A 15369-nucleotide genomic window follows, 5' to 3' on the forward strand; every position below is an offset into this window, starting at 1 on the left:
GTTGATGTCTTAAAAGATAGCAGCCAGAATTGGTTTTTTAAAGATAACTAATAATTAATAGTAACTGATAATTGATTAATGCCATTAAATATAGTTAGCAAAAAAGTAAAAACTTTTTTCTCTGTCATTTGTTAGTTGGTCCTTGAATAAAATAAGTCTTGGGTGTTGGCTTCTATAGCACCCAGATCAGACTTGCGATGAAATAGTAAAAAATGTGTTTATAAAAAAATTCATTCGTAGACCTGTTGTTAGTTGACGTACGATAACGAATAAAATAAACTATATTTAAGATTGGTAATACAGTACTTCAATTTTCCTTCAATCTACTATCATTGGTAATTATGGAGTTTATACGTACAGAAGATTTGATGATTTTTTTTTGTTAGCAAAAATTTGTGAGTATCATTATCAAACTATTCGTTATAATTATAAATATTCATTATCATAACGAGCTTGCAAGAACTGGAATCCACTCGACAAAGAAGACCGATAAAGTGCGGGGGAGGGAAGAGTAGTTTTCAACGAAATATGTTTCGAAATTTACGAATTTCAATATCAATTGCTGGGAGATGAAATTTGGACCAGAAAAGTTTTTTGTACTTTAGCACCGCTGGGCGTCGTTGAAAGCTTCGCAACGGGGGAGTTAATCGCTGACAGGGTGTCAACTGTCCCTCTCCTGCTTGGGAGTTACTGGCTTTCGGTCGATTGTTGTTTTCATATGCAGGCGGCTATAACAATCGTAGAATTTTCAGCAACGTGGGAGGACCGACAGCAATCCAATGAGTTTCCAAAACGCTTTGTTTCAGGAAGAAACGTTTTAAAAACAAGTCAGGGTGTGTCGCTTCCACTGCGCTCTCGTGATGCATTGCAGCAAGTGTAAACACCCTATATGCACACTACTCTGTCGGGATGATCAGTTTCATAAATAGAAGGTAAAGTTTCTTTCCTTCCTTCCTTTATATATGTATATATAAAAATGAAAGGCTTTCCACATGGAAACGACAAATCGTTAACGAGGGTATGTACATAACACAAGTATGAATTATCACAGTTCACTGGCATTGTCCTTCGTGCTGGTCGCACCATTCGGGAGCGATGGCATCGGCGAGCACTCGGGTTCTGCGCCTGAGCCGATCGATGTGGGCTTGCAGTCGGGGCTCGGCCTCGGCGGTGCTGCCCTTCGAGGGGGGGTCGCTCCAGAGCCGCTCGGCGACGGCTGCCGCGCGCGGCCAGACCCGCGCGTCCAGACTGCCGCTCGCCACGTACTCGCCCCACATGCAGGCCTCGCCCCCGAGCACTCCTTGCTGCAATTCAAGGCGGAGCGTTGGGTGCGTGCCTCTTCGCCGGGGCGACGACGACGCCGCCGCCGCCGCCGCCGCGAGAGTGGCTCACGTGCTGCGGGATCCGGTTGTTGTAGGCGTCCCGCCAGCTGTGGTACTTGGTCGAGCCCCAGAAGCCGTGGTCGAGGTACCAGGCGTCCTTCGTGGAGACGATCAGCTGGTAGCCCAAGTCGAGTAGCCTGGCGTTCAGGTCCTTGTCGGCCTCCACCCAAGTCTGCACCACGAACTTGGCCTTGTCCAGGTAGCTCTCAATGTGCTCGGGCGCGGTCAGCTGCGAGCTCCAGAGGATCGCCTTGTCGCTGCTCTTGTCCTGCTGGCTCTCCTCGTCCAGTATCTCCAGCTCCCTCTTGTGAACGCTCGACCAGACTTTGAGGAAGTCCTCGCTCGTCCTGCCCAGGTCCATCTTCGACATCCCTTGCGTCACCTCCTCCGTGGAGTTCCAGCAGTCGATGAAGAGCTGCCGAGCAGATCGTTATCTTGAGCCGTGCGCCACGGCGGCGTCGGTCGCGCTCGGCAGTACCTCGTCGCCGCCGAGGTGCATCATCTGGTTCCTGCCGAAGGTGGCCAGCAGCTCCTTGTAGATGCTCCTCAGCACGTCGAAGGTGTTCGGGTTGACGGGATTGAGCTGTCCGCAGGGCGGCTGGATGCAGTAGTCGCGCCAAGGCAGCTGGTTCACGCAGACGGCCAGCTTGCCGAGGCCCTCGGACTCGCCCCACTCCCAGCCCGCGCCGGCGTGCGACGGAGAGTCGATCTCCACGATGACTCGCACGCCCTTCGAGTTCGCGTGGCGCACTATCTGCTGCATGTCTTCCACGCTGTACACCTTGTCCGGGCCGTAGGCTCCGTACCTGAAACACGACGAGCGTCCCGTGTCTACCGATCTCCGTCTCTCGCCGGCCGCGGCCTCGTGCTCACATGGCCATGAGAGGCACGCCGCGTATCTCGATGGGGAAGCTCTGCGTGTCGGTCGCGTGCCAGTGCAGCACGTTCATCTTCACCGAGGCGAGCCCGTCGATGGTCCGCAGGATGTCGCGGACCGGCAGGAAGTTGCGGCCGGTGTCGATCAGCAGGCCGCGATGCTGGAACACCGGCTTGTCGCGAATGTTGGCGCTGTCCAGCATGACCAGCCCGCTCGTCCCGTTCGACCCTGGTACCGGCACTATCAGCTGCGACAGCGTCTCGAGGCCGTGTCGAGCGCCGTACACGGTCGCCGCCGAGATTATCACCGTCACGTCGGATCCTGGGAACGGTGGGTCGTTTATTCTCGCGTTACCTACGCTCCTTTTCTGCGCTCGCCATTGTTCGACAATTTTGGCTCGAGCGATCGTTAAATCTTATACCCATTGTTGCTATTTCGAGACTGTAGGCCTCGTTCGTTTCCCAGCCGAGGTAGAGGTTCGACGACTCGACCGCCAGGCGCACGTCGACCTTCCTTCTCGCCGGCTCGCACTCGTGACCGCAGCTCGCCTGCAGGCTCCTCTTGAACGCGTCGAACGAGCTCTTCAGGAACACTCCCGCTTGTTTGCCGAGGCCGTTGACCTTCGGGAAGCGCAGGCTTTCCGGGTTGACCGGCAGATACTGCAACGAAAACATCGTCCGCGGACAGCTCGTGGGACGCGTCGCGGCGAGGAGGGCGACGAACTCACGTTGGCTCCCGTGGTCATGGGGCCCGTGGGAATCGGCCAAAGCCCGGCGCTCGGGGAGCAGACCAGCCGACAGGCTTGCAAGCTGGCGTGCCGCGAGCCGCCGACCGCGTTGGCCAGCTCGTACGGCCGCGCGGTGCGCTGGCACCGGTGGCCCTGCGCGCACTCGTACGTTCGGTGAAACCTACGAGCCCAGCGATTACCACTCGATCAACTCGACGAGACCTCGTCGTTCGATCGTAAATGCGACTCACGTGGCGGCTCCTCTTCGTGCATCGCTGACCTCGCCGAAGACCAGCAGACAAGCGAACGAGCACAGCAGCGCCCGCATCCTCGATCGATCTACAAGCGAATCAGCTCGTCAGTTGGAAAACGAGCGGACGACCGAGCTGCCGCGCGCGCAGCCGCTCGATCGTCGCTCTCGCGATCACGCAATAATTCATGGACTCTCCCGAGCGCGCGCGCGTACGTGCCGCGCGGGCCGAGCCGCTCGACGCTGCCGCTCTATAGCCGCGCCGACGCTGCTATTTTTACGGCCCCCCACAGCCCGACGGCTGATTGGGCTACACGCCGAGCTCGAGCGCGCCGATCGAACCCGACAATCCCGGCCGGCTTACCTGCTCGCTGGGGAAGTCGGCGGACCCGGGCAGCGCGCGGCACACGATCGCGAGCGTTGCGGCGCGCCGCGTCGTACTGAGCCGACGAGCGTCCAGCCGCCTGGCAATATAGCCGGCGGCGCGCGCCGCGCGCCAGCCGAGCAGCGCGGCGCCGGATCGATGCGCGCGCGCGGCTCTTTCCGATTTCGAGCGAGGGCGGCCGCGACGGCGTCTCGGCGCAATTACGCGCGCCGCCTTGCCTCGATGCGTCGGCCGGAGGAGCGCGTTTAGCCAATTGAGGTCGCGGCCGAGTCCGACTGGCTCCTGCCTGCGCGTCTTCGTGCCTCCTCTGGTCGTCAGTCACGATTGTCGCCACTTCTCTCCCGCCGATCGTTCCTTTTTCGGCTCTCGGGCCGCGGCGCTGCGCGCGTTATCGCCGCCCGCGTTGCCGCGGCTTCTTTTTTCGTAATTTTCCAGCGCTCGCAAATGCCGTCTCACGGCGGTGCAGCCGCGCGCGCGCGATCGCAACGATTAAGTGAGCACAAAGCCAAACGACGCCGATACGTTAACGTAATGTGGTAAATAAACATGAAGTGCTTTGAACTGTCTTATAACAGGAAGTGCGAGACAGATAAATGCAAGCGATAAATAGGTACAACTCACGCATAAAATCGCCACGCGGACTCGACCTCGATTTACGACTCGCTTTGCGCGCGGAGCGTAAAAAAGGAAGAGAGAGAGAGAAAAAAATGGCTTGCAAACGAACAAAAGCCAAGAGCACTCGCGAGGAGCCCGCGATCCGCAAGTCGAGCAGAGCCTTAATGCATGCGGGCAACGATAATCGCGCGCTCCCTCATTTGCAATCGGCGTTTATTGTCCATGGGCATCTGTGACTGTGCGTACGCGGGGAAGAGAGAGAGAGAGAGAGAGAGTGAAATAGCTAGCGTTCCTTTGATAGTACTCGTATGGTATTCTTTATTTATAAGCGCTTATTTTTTTTTTCATTTACTTAACTACACATATTATAGAATTAGCTCATGCGATTATTCTTACAAATTCACTTAGGTTTTTGCTCTTGCTTCGTTAACGAGAAATACTTATACTGGGCAAATACAATGAATTAACCAATCGTCGCCACGACAATTGTTCATCCTTTATCTGTCGGGTCGATCAAATTTACATTTCTCTTGGTTATCTAATGTGAATTATGTACATTTTGGATTATATAAAATGCGAGTATGATACACATCATTAAAAGGCAGAACTCAAGTGTTTTGCGAGTGAGCGGATGCGCGTATCTGCTTTCGCGACTAAAATCGTGACTAGAGTGAAGCCATCAATGCCACTGCCACTTACGGCAAACAAAGGCTACCGCGTCTATGTCGGTGTGCACGCAAACGCATAATTGTACAAAAATATTAGGGGACATCGCCGTATCACTTGGCTTGCAATGCGTCGTAAATTAAGTGGATCTCAGAGCGAAACATTCGACTAATCAGCTATATTTTCCAACGCTCGGTCGTTTCGCCAACTCGGACCGTCAGCTCCAGCTCGCACGCGCGATAATAAACGAGAGGCTCGAGAGGCAACGGATCGACGTCCTCGATCGCGCCGGGGCATGCCGCCGGCGAGCGGATCCGCGAGGGTCCTTGCCAATCGAGCGCCTCCCGAGCGTCCCAGTCGCCACGCCTGCGACGCGCCGACGCGAGTCCGTGCGGATTACTTCTTGGGGCCGTTGAGCGTGACGTCGAGCGGCTCGTCGGGCGAGTGCGAGGGGCTGAGGTCCGTCGGCTGGTGCAGGTGGTGCTGGAGGTGATGCTGCTGCAGGTGATGGTGATGCGCGGCCAGCTGGTGGAACAGCGGCTGGGGCGGCGGCGGCGGCTGCGCCAGCGGCGATCGCAGCATCGCCGCCGGGCCCGCGGACTTCATGGTCAAGTCGATCTCCGCCTCCTGGGGGGCCGCGCGCTGCAGCGGGCCGCCGCCGCCGCCGCCGCCCTCGCTCTCGGACGACGAGGAGAGCGCAGGCGGACTCGAGGACGGCGAGCCGCAGCCGCGCTTCGACCTGTCCGGTGATTTCTCCCGAGCGAGTCCAAAGCTGCAAGCACGCAATCGGGGATTAGCCGTCGCGACTGGATACGCGCACGTGCGCTCGCTCGATCGGAGAGTTCCACGCGAGTCGTCGTGAAAAATATTCCGCGGAGCAGTTGATCAAACGTCGCGGCCTTCTGGCGTCCGCGGATAGCTCGAGCCATTTGCATAATTCGCATCGGCGACGAACGAGGCGGAAGAACAAAGAGCGCGACGCGGTCGCGCGGCTGACTCGCGCGGCGCGGACGACGACCGCGAGCTCGAACGTCGAAAGGCGACGCTCGCGACGGGGCCCGGCACGCGAAAGGGCGACGAAGGGCGACACACTGACCCGTGAGGCGGCGGCAAGATCCTGTAGTCCCGGCAGACGTTGGCGTCCGCGGCGAGCTTGTCGCCGGCGGGCGAGACGATCAGCGGCTGGGAGGTCGGCGGCTGCAGGGCCGTCGGCGGGGGCGGCTGCGTCGACGGCGGGGGATGCTGCGGCGGCGGCGGCGGCGGCGAGGCCGCCGGGTCCGCGCGCTGCTGGTCGGGCTGCGGCAGTCCGGGCGCCGGGGGCCGCAGCAGGAGCGGCGCCGCGCCGCCGAGGCCGAGGCAGCGCATCCGCCAGGCGTCCTGCAGCAGCTGCAGGCGCGCCTGCTTGCGCCACTTGGCCCGTCGATTCTGGAACCACACCTGCGGCCCGCGAGCCGCGAGTCAGTCCCGGCCGGCCGAGCGCGCGCCTCGGCGCCGTACCTGCACGCGCGCCTCCGACAGCGAGATCCTCAGCGCCACCTCCTCCCGCAGGAAGACGTCGGGGTAGTGGGTCTTCTGGAACAGCGACTCCAGCTCCTGCAGCTGCTGCGGCGTGAAGGTGGTTCTGTTGCGTCTCTGCGGGAGCACGCGCGGGTGAGTGACGGCGGCGCGGGGCCCGGGGCGGCCGAGCGGAGTCGGCGGGGGGCGGGGAGGGCTAGGCAAAAATGTACACTGACCTGGCGCCGCCTGCCGAACATGTACTCGGTGAGCAGGTCCGCCTGGGGCCCCAGCGGCGACAGGTAAGGCCCGGCCATGGCTCTCGAGCGCTGCGCGTCGCTCCGTCGGCCCCAGCACAGAGTTAGGCGCGGCGACTGCGCGACGGCATGCTGGCGATGCGCGCGCGCGACCTCGACTGGCTGGCGGCTGGCTGGCGTGTCTTGTCGTCTCGCGAGCGCGCCGCGCTCTCCACCCTTGCGCGGTGGGGTTGCTCTCGACACCCATTGGCCCGGCCGCTCGCCGAGGGGCGGGAATTCAATGCCTGTCCCGCGCCCGCGCAAGCTCCGACGCCCGCTCCTTCTCGCTCTCTTTCGCCCCCTCCCCCCGCTTCTTTTTTCGACCTCCTCGACCGCTTCTCTGTCCTACCTGTCCAACTCGTCCTCGTGGGCGTCTTTGCGTACCGAATCGAGTTCGCGCTCGCCAATTCTTCGCGGCTTTCGATCACTGGATACTCGGTCCCGCGCGCCAGTTTCGAAAGCTGCGAGATGTCGGTTTGCGAGCTCGCGCGGGTTCCTCTCTCCGCTCTGATCGGAGTATCCCGATTCAACGCGTGTCGGCGCGAGTCCCGCGGAGTAGTGGCGAAGACGAAAAGAAAACCTCGCGGAAGAGCGCGAAACGAGCAGCATCGGCGGTGGCGATCGGCCTTGCGAGCCGAGCATTTTCCAACCAGCGCCGCGAAGGGGGGCGGGAGGCGGAAAGAGAAAAAGCGCAAGCGAGTTGACGTACGTAGCTTGTACCCGAAACAAGTCGGCGCAGAGAGAGAGAGAGAGAGAGAGAGAGAGGCCGGGGGCGGAAAAGTTGGCAAAGCGCGCAGAAAAGAGATATTAGAAATAGAGTAGATCGCGCGAGCGGCGGACAGGACAGAGTCCGGCGGGCGCAGCGAGCCTGATTAAAAGGAGTAAGAAATTGCCGACGGTGGCGAAGGCCGGGTGGCGTCGGGCAAACAAGAGGCCCCGAGAGAGCGAGCGAGTCGTCGTCCTAACAATGAGCGAGGAAAATGAAGAATACGGAAAAAGAGATAGCCTCGCTCGAGCGAGCGCCAGAGAGGGAAAAGCGCGCAATCTTTTTAATTATGAAAACAGCGCTTTGTGCTTCATTCTGTTTTGTTGCGCCCCCCTCCCCCCCTCCCGCCCTCACCGACCCCCTCGCGCTATTCTATTCGCAACGCTTTTTTCCTCCCGCCGGTGTAGCAGCGCGCTTTTTTTTCTTCTTTATATTATAAGGGCGAACGCGCGCGCGGGCCTGCGGGGCGGGGGCGGGAGAGAGGGGGTGGGGCGAGAGATTGCTTTAGTAATGAATTACATGGCCCCGGGCTGTGTGCCTCTGTCTGATCCTGGTGCCTCTCTCGGCGTTTACGTAATCTCTCTCTCTCTCTTTCTCCGGCTGGCTCCGCCGTGACTCCTTCCTCTCTCGCGCGCGCGCGCGCGCGCTCGCCGAGGAGGTTCTCCAAGGAGCAGCCCGAGCGTGAATCGCCGCGCGCCGGCACTGTATCGGCGCCCGGCGCCATTGGCCGGCAACAATGTCGGCAACGCCCTTATTAATTTAAATCGGCGCGGCGATTAGCGCGCGGCTCCGCCCCCTTCGCGGAAGCAGGCCGCGTCCGTGCCGAGGGTCGCGCCCGCCGGAGGGAGATCCGACTGATTTTTTTCGTCCCGTCGCGCTTTTCGCTCGCGCGCCCCGCTGCCTCGATCGGCCCGACAGGTCAGCGCGCGCGCGCGGCCCCGCGACGCACCGACGGCGATTGCGGAGCCGCGGGACAATCGGCGACGACGGCGGCGCGATAATTAAAGTGCAGACCGAGCGACGGCCCGAGACAATGCGTGTGCGCGCACGCACGCCCATCGCTGAAAACCCAAACAATGCCCCGCGCGCCCGCCCGCTCCGATTCATTCGTCGGCGAGCTCGATTCCGCTTCTCTCTCTCTCTCTCTCTCGCTTTGTTTTTTTTCCGCTCGCTCCCCCGCGCCGCTAATTGATTTCTTTCTCCCGGCATTGTGCGCCGCTGCCTCGGCGCTCCTTTATCCGATCACGCGCGGCGCGCCCGGCTCGCGCTCGTTATTCCGCGCCCCGGCGCGCGGGCATCGGCGAGCGCGCAGGTGAAGACGAGGACCGCGAGCGGGGAGCCGCGGGCGCGCGGGGGCGCGTTGATCCGGGCACGCTCCGCAATCACTCCGCGCGCCCGCGAGAGCGACTCCCTTTTCCGCGGCTCGACGTATAATGGGAACCGTGTTATTGCTGCGTTATGCGGCGTCTGCACAATGTCGGCGCGTTTCGACGCCAGCCCCGCGTCTGTCGCCGCGGAGGAGCCGAGATTAAAATTTTCCGTCGCCAGGGAAAAACAATTACGGCCTCCACCCCCCCCCCCCCCCCCCGCGTCCCAGCCCCGTCTCCCGCCGGAACGCCCGACCTCTTCATCATCTCCATTCGCCAACTTATTGGGTTCGCCCTTTGTTTACGCGAGCCTTTTTAATTAGTGCCATCTCGCCCGCTATACACATTTCTCATCTGCCTCAAGACAGGCGCGCGCGCCTCGTTTCGGCCGCTTTTGCCGCGCGCTCGCGAGCGAATCGAATGGCTGTAGAGCGAGCGCCGAGATCCCGTCCCGATCGGGTTCGCGGGCCGCGATCCCTCGCGCGCAGTCGGCGGCGGCGTCGCGCGGGGGGGTGGCGCGGGGAGGCGATCGTCCGGCGGCGCGTCGTCGCCATTGTCGCGGGCGAGACGCGGGCCGGAGAGCTCGCGGAGGCGCGAGCACATCGCGGCCGCACGCATGCACACCTCCGCAGAAAGGAACCAGCGAGGAAGAGCCGCGAGGGCGCCGCCTCATTATCGTTATTAAGGCGCGCATTGTCGCGGGGCGTCGGGCCGGCGCGGACGCGTCGCCGGGAGATTGCCGGCGAGAAGCGTCCGCGATTACGAGAATGGCTTTCCGCGCGGCGCCGCCGTAATCGGGGCGCGCCATTGAGGCTCTCGCGGCGATCGAAGCCGCCACTTGACGCGGCTCGACCTCGCCGTCGAGAGGACGGAGCGTCGTCGGCGCGGCCGAGCCCCCGGCCGGGGCTTCCAAGCGATCGCGGGGGGTCGCCGGGGGTAGGCGTCTGTGAAGTTGGCCGGAACTTTGCGGCGCTCTTTCGTTGCCGCGCTGCCGAGTAATTAACGATATTTTACCGGTAATTAAACGCATCCAATACGCCGCGCAGCCGGAGTTTCAAGGAGCCGCCGCGCTCGCTCTCTCTCTCTCTCTCTCTCCGCGCACAGCCTCTGTCGGCCGACCGTGCGGCTTTTCTATGGGCAACGGCCGACGCGAAACCACTATTGGCTCCCTTCCTTTCAGCCGCTCCGCCGGAGAGCTATTTAAATGTTTTCCCGAGCAGCTCCCGCGGATCAACCCCTTCGAGGATCGATCGATCGGAAACACCCGCCCAGCGCTCCCCCAGCCAGCCCTCCTCCCGCTCATCCAAATTAGCCCGCTAATTGCAATTAGCCAATGCCGAGCCTCCGCTCTTTCCGCCGGCGAGCCGCGAACGGCTCTGTAATTAGTTACGCGCGCGACTCCCAGGGCGCCGCGACTCGCTCGCTATTGTCTCTCCTCCGCCTCTATTTTTTTTTAACCCGCTAGCTCGCTGTTTTCTCTCTCTCTCTCTCTCTTTCTGCCTTAATTCGTTACTTCTGCGGCGGCGGATGGGAGCGCGCCTCGCTCGTGTTCCCTTTTCTCCCCGCGAGCCTCGCTGGCAACTGGCGTCGGCAGTTCGATCAAGGCCCCGTCGAGGCGGCAACGGCGCAGGCGAGAACGCCGGGCCGGGCGACGATCAGCACGGCTGATCGGCCGGCCGCGCGCCGATCAGCCGACGGTCGAAAAGTCGCGCTGAATGAGCGAGCGTCGGCACCGCAAGCGCGTCTATGTCCGTGGCCGAGCACAGAACTTCGCTCGGGTTCCCCGGCTGTGGCGCAGCTAGCTGATTAATTAGAAACTACGACAGAGAGTCGGCGAGCGAGGGCTGCGGAATGGAAAGCTGCTCGGCGAAAAGGGCTCGCACACACACGGCGCGCGCGCGCGCGGCCGATTCATTTAAATATCCGTGTGTCGCGCGCGCGTGTACGTGTGTGCGCGCCCGCGTACGAGGGAGAGAGAGAGAGAGAGAGAGAGCCGAGCGGCGATGACTACCCGCGATCGTCGAGCTCGCGCGTGCTTTGTGCCGCTAAACTCGTATCTGCGCGGCCGCCGCAATGCCAACCTCGTTTCTCGTCTCGGCTTTCCAACTCGGCCCCGCGCTATTCTTGACCCTCCCCCCCCCCCCCTCCTTTCCGCCGCGCCGGCCGGCGATTAATTAACGAGCGCGCGTCCGCGCAAAGTTCGGACGGCCACAATGGGCCGGCGGATTGGCAGGCTGCGCGCGGCTCGACGTGGTCGTTCATCAGCGCGCGCCCGCGCCGTCCTAATCGAGGCTCATCGCGTTACGGAGCCGTGCGCGACAATGCTCGCGCAGACGCCTTTCAGCCGCTCGACAATCGCGTCGCTTTCCGTTATTTTTTTTCTTTTTTTTTTTCTTTGTTTTTGTTTTCCGCTGTCGCGCAGCGTAATCGACTTGCCGGCGAGTCCCCCGGCGCGCTCATTCATCGCGCGCCCGATCGAAGCGTCAATCCGGCGCTGGCCGACGAGTCGCGCGCTTAAAGATCCATTTGGCGCGCGCGCGTGCTTTGATGCGTGCAGCGAGGGGTCGACATATGGCTGTTGGCCGTCGAGCGAGCACCGGCTTCGAGAGGGGGGGGGGGGCGCTCGCGATGAACTTGTTGATTGGTTTACTATTGCGCGCCGAGGCCGAGCATTGTGACGCGAACCGGATCGGCGCCCGCGTTGTGTGTTTTTCGGCACGCGCGGCTCGGCCGGGGATCGGAGCTATTATGCGCGTCGACTCGTCGCGTACGCGCGCGCCTCGAGGATCGCCGCGTGGTCCTTTTCTCGCGTTCGGACGATATCGCGCGCCCCGACTGCTCGCAACCGGGCACCTGCTATCCGCGCGCGCTCGGCATAATTAGCTGAGAGGCGCAGCGCCGCGCGGATATTCGGCGCGCATAATGAAGTCTCGGCTGAAAGGGCCGCGCGGAGGAGGGGGGCGGAAGAGCGCGCCCGCGTCATTCAATCGGCGCGCCGGGCACAAAAAGATGCGTGGCGCGCGGATCCGCCTACAAACGTATAAATGAATCGGCCCCGCGCGGATGATGGGAGCGAGCGCAAAAGTCATAGAGCACGTCGGTCCATTGTTGCCGCCAGTATTGGATCGCAATGAGCGAGAGAGAGAGAGAGAGAAGAAAGCGGGCGGGGGAGGGGGGAGTGGCAAGAGAAGGGAAGCCGATGTGCAGGAGGGCGTAAATGGAACGAGCCGGCGCAGCAACATAGAGGGCTTGATTAAAATATTAATTGAGATGGAAATAACGAGGAGGCAGCTTTGTGCCGCCGCGGCTGCGGGGCTGATGAGGTTTCGACATTGTTTCGGCTGGCGCGCGGGCGAGCGATGATTGCCCCCGGCGCGGCGCGCTGACCATGCGATCGTCGATTTGGCCGACGCGTCTTCCGTCGCGGCCTCCCGCTGCGTCTCGTCGCCGGCTCGGGCCACGTCGAGACGCCGCGCTCGCCGCACAAAAGCCCGCGCGCATTAACCTCGTACGTCATGCGCCCCCCCCCTTTGTTTCCTCCGCGAAACAACGAGATGCCGATGCGCGCGCTCCATCGGAAATCAGCGCGCTGCACTCGGGCTTATTAGAAATCAGGCTGCCTGAAAAGGGGATGAGAGAGAGGGACGCATTTGATAACTATCGCATAGCCGGTCCCTGTGTGTGTGTGTCTCTGCTATTTTTCGCGAAAAGCTCGACGACAATGCAGCGCACAGCTGCACGAAAAAAAAAGTAGCGGCGGCGGCGGCGGCGGCGCTCCACATATCTCGTCGTCGCGGCAATTCGCTAAACAAATGCTCTCTCCGGTCTTTGCTTTCGAGGTTTCCGATACGCGACGGCGGGCGGGCGGCGCGTAATGAGCCGCGCGCCGCGACGCGTACGCTCGGGCCCATTGTCTCCCTCGCGTTCGCCGCGCGCACACGCGCGACTCTCGCCTCGGCGTCGTCCCGATTCGCTTCTGCAATTGCGCTAAATCGCCAAGAGTGTAGCGCGCGAGCGGCTGCGCGTCTGTCGCCGATGATGCCTCAAAGGGCGCGTCAAAAGGCGCGGAATAAAGAGCCCCGCGGAGACAGCGTCCGTCCCGTCGGCAGCCCCGGGCTCTGCATCGCTGACAGCCTCTTCGGCGGAGCCGTGCATTAGCTCGCAGCCCGTCCGCGGCGAAGCTCTTGCCGGCCTTTGTGCAGCCCCTTTTTATGCACTTATCGCCCCCGACCCCCCCGCCCCCCGCCTTGTGCCCATCCCGGGCTGCAATATTAAAATCCTTCCTTTTCAGCCGCAATGGAATTGATTGGCGAGGAGCGATACGGCAGAGCAGCCATCTTCCATTCGAACGGGGCTGCCTACCGACGCATATATACGCCAGCCGGGAGGAGGAGAATCCCGAAACAATGAACCGAGAGGGAGCCTATGCAATTGCGGCGCGGATACACAGAGCGAGAGAGAGACAGGCAGAGAAAAACCAGCCGCTGCTCCCGTTCTTTTGTGTCATCGCCGGAATTATTATTTACCTCGTTGCCGACGACGACGACGACGACGACGACTGCGACGGCGAGGCTTTGTCGAAAATTAGCCGCGATGCTAATGGACGAGATACTCGCGGATCTCCGCCTCCGCCTCCTTCTCCCTCTCTCTATCTCTCTCTCTCTCTCTCTCTCTCTGGCGGCTGTGCGCTGCCTTTTGCGCCCTTTGCCAGCGCTCACCGCCGTCTGTCCCCGTGCGCTCGCTCGGGCATCCGATGCGATTTTTTCACTTTTTACTCTCTCTCTTCTAGCGCCGCCACCGCGCCCGATCGGACGACGTGGCCGAGACGTCGCGCGGACAATGGCGCCCGCACGGCCGGACGGGCACGGGGGCCGTTTCTTGCGACCCGTCGATTGTTCGCCCACGTCGAGGATGGGGAGCCGAAAAAAATTGCCGCTTAGGCGCGGCCGAAATTCATCAGCGCGCCGCGAGTCTGCGCCGAACAATGCCCGCATTGTCCGGCTCATCATCGCTGCACGCGCGCGTACGACTCGCGGCTGCTCCGTTTCGCTCGGCGTCCTCGCAAAAACCCGCACGCCGGCCAAAGCCGATTCGCCCCGCGGCCGGGTGTAACGTCGTTGGTCGCCGAACGACGCCTGATTAGGCGGCGCATCACTGCGAGCGGCCATGCGGTCGGCCTCCGCGAGCGAAACAATGGCGCATTGTGCGCGAGATACCGACTCTCTCGCTCGCTCGACTGTGTCTCTGTGCGCGCGCGGATCATCATCAGCGTGATCGAAAAACTTGCCTCTCTTATCTCCCCTCCCGCCGCCCGCGAAAGCACGAGAAACAATTTCCGATAATGCATGCTCGACGCTGCCACGCATCACAAGTGGAATCAATAAAGAGCGCGCGCAAAAAAAAAAAGAAAAAAAAGAGGGAAAAAAATCGGCCGCGTGGAGCATGGCCAAGTCGCTCTTCGTTTTCGCTGGCCGCAAACGAAATCGCGAGTTTTATATCTGTCGGGCGATAAAAGAGAGAGAGAGAGCAAGGCGCGATCGACAATCGGATGTGACCCGCTGCCGTCGCGTCAAAGAGGGCACTTGTCGGCAGGTCTCGCGAGGGATAGCAAAATCAAACGCGCGCTCTCTTCGGGGACCGAACCTCAACTCCCGCGACGTCTCCTTTTCACTCTCTCTCTCTCTCTCTCTCGCTCTTGCTTTTTCTTCCCTCTCATCTCTTTCCAGCCGAATTCGCGCGATATCGGCCGATATCGCGCGCGCGTGCGGTCACTTCAACGAGCGCTGCGAAAATTTTTTTTTTTCCTCCGCGTTCGGCGTAACTTCAATTCGAAAAATGTACTCCACGCCGCGTAGCATAATATTTCGAGTTTCATGCGCTAACGTAGAGTTATCGCGGCGCATTGGAAACAAATTCATCTGAAAAGGAAATTTTAAATGGATATGAAAAAGTACCTTTCGCGCTGAATGGGATTACGACATGACAAAAGTGCAGAAAGATATATATATATATATATATATATATATATATATATATATATATATATATATATATATATATAGCAAAGAGAGAAAGAGCGAGAGAGAAAGAGCAGAGGAAAAAAAAAGAACACGGAGAGAAAAGCCTCGTCACGGCTATATTCTTTAAGGTCTTCATGCAATTTTTTCGGAAAAGATATCTCATCACGTAATGCAGTTCAGCCGCCGACTTTCTCCTTTTCCGCGCCTGCCTCGCTCGCGCAAAGAGCACGAGAATGAGAGAGAGAGAGAGAGAGAAAGAAAAAAGCAGAAGGGGTATTTTAACTCTCGCCGCCAAATTTTTTAATCTCCTTCCCGCTGCAAAAACTGTTTTTTTTGCGGCTACGTGCGCACGCACAATGGCTAATGCGCGTAGCCTTCCGATCCCGCGGAAAAAGAAATGCATTCTCGGCGTATCGCGTCTGCCCTCGCACAATGCGTTCGCCGCCACGCAGCCATTCGTCGGCAAAAAAAAAAAAAAAAAGAAGAAAAAAAGAAAAAAAGAAAAAAAGAAAAGACCGAAAAAG

The 15369-nt window shown here is 60.2% G+C and overlaps 2 protein-coding genes across 2 annotated transcripts; both read right to left on the bottom strand.

Moving 5' to 3' along the window:
• Positions 1-920: 920 nt before the first annotated feature.
• On the bottom strand, positions 921-3911 carry LOC131673613 (chitooligosaccharidolytic beta-N-acetylglucosaminidase). Its single transcript, XM_058951727.1, has 8 exons — positions 3601-3911; positions 3238-3325; positions 2987-3167; positions 2681-2918; positions 2256-2580; positions 1861-2188; positions 1393-1797; positions 921-1304 (listed from the first exon to the last, which is right to left on the bottom strand). The coding sequence occupies exons 2-8, from the start codon at positions 3312-3314 to the stop codon at positions 1053-1055; spliced, it is 1806 nt and encodes a 601-aa protein (XP_058807710.1). The 5' UTR covers positions 3315-3325; positions 3601-3911; the 3' UTR covers positions 921-1052.
• A 623-nt stretch (positions 3912-4534) lies between these two features.
• Positions 4535-6796, bottom strand: LOC131673604 (retina and anterior neural fold homeobox protein 2-like). Its single transcript, XM_058951714.1, has 4 exons — positions 6636-6796; positions 6400-6534; positions 5999-6339; positions 4535-5674 (listed from the first exon to the last, which is right to left on the bottom strand). The coding sequence occupies exons 1-4, from the start codon at positions 6711-6713 to the stop codon at positions 5299-5301; spliced, it is 930 nt and encodes a 309-aa protein (XP_058807697.1). The 5' UTR covers positions 6714-6796; the 3' UTR covers positions 4535-5298.
• Positions 6797-15369: the final 8573 nt, after the last annotated feature.

The sequence above is a fragment of the Phymastichus coffea genome, unplaced genomic scaffold, assembly GCF_024137745.1.
Source record: "Phymastichus coffea isolate CEN01 unplaced genomic scaffold, Cenicafe_Pcof_1.1 PCOF00186, whole genome shotgun sequence".
In the NCBI taxonomy this organism is placed as follows: domain Eukaryota; kingdom Metazoa; phylum Arthropoda; class Insecta; order Hymenoptera; family Eulophidae; genus Phymastichus; species Phymastichus coffea.

What these genes read in the sequence shown, in the direction of transcription:
- LOC131673613 (XM_058951727.1), bottom strand. Translation starts at nt 3,314, where the DNA reads ATGCGGGCGCTGCTGTGCTCGTTCGCTTGTCTGCTGGTCTTCGGCGAG. An exon ending in GCACGAAGAGGAGCCGCCAC is followed by an intron (nt 3,168 to 3,237) that starts GTGAGTCGCATT and finishes CTGGGCTCGTAG; the next exon opens with GTTTCACCGAACGTACGAGT. An exon ending in TCTCGAAATAGCAACAATGG is followed by an intron (nt 2,581 to 2,680) that starts GTATAAGATTTA and finishes CACCGTTCCCAG; the next exon opens with GATCCGACGTGACGGTGATA.
- LOC131673604 (XM_058951714.1), bottom strand. Translation starts at nt 6,713, where the DNA reads ATGGCCGGGCCTTACCTGTCGCCGCTGGGGCCCCAGGCGGACCTGCTC. An exon ending in TGTTCGGCAGGCGGCGCCAG is followed by an intron (nt 6,535 to 6,635) that starts GTCAGTGTACAT and finishes GTGCTCCCGCAG; the next exon opens with AGACGCAACAGAACCACCTT. An exon ending in ATCTTGCCGCCGCCTCACGG is followed by an intron (nt 5,675 to 5,998) that starts GTCAGTGTGTCG and finishes GCGTGCTTGCAG; the next exon opens with CTTTGGACTCGCTCGGGAGA.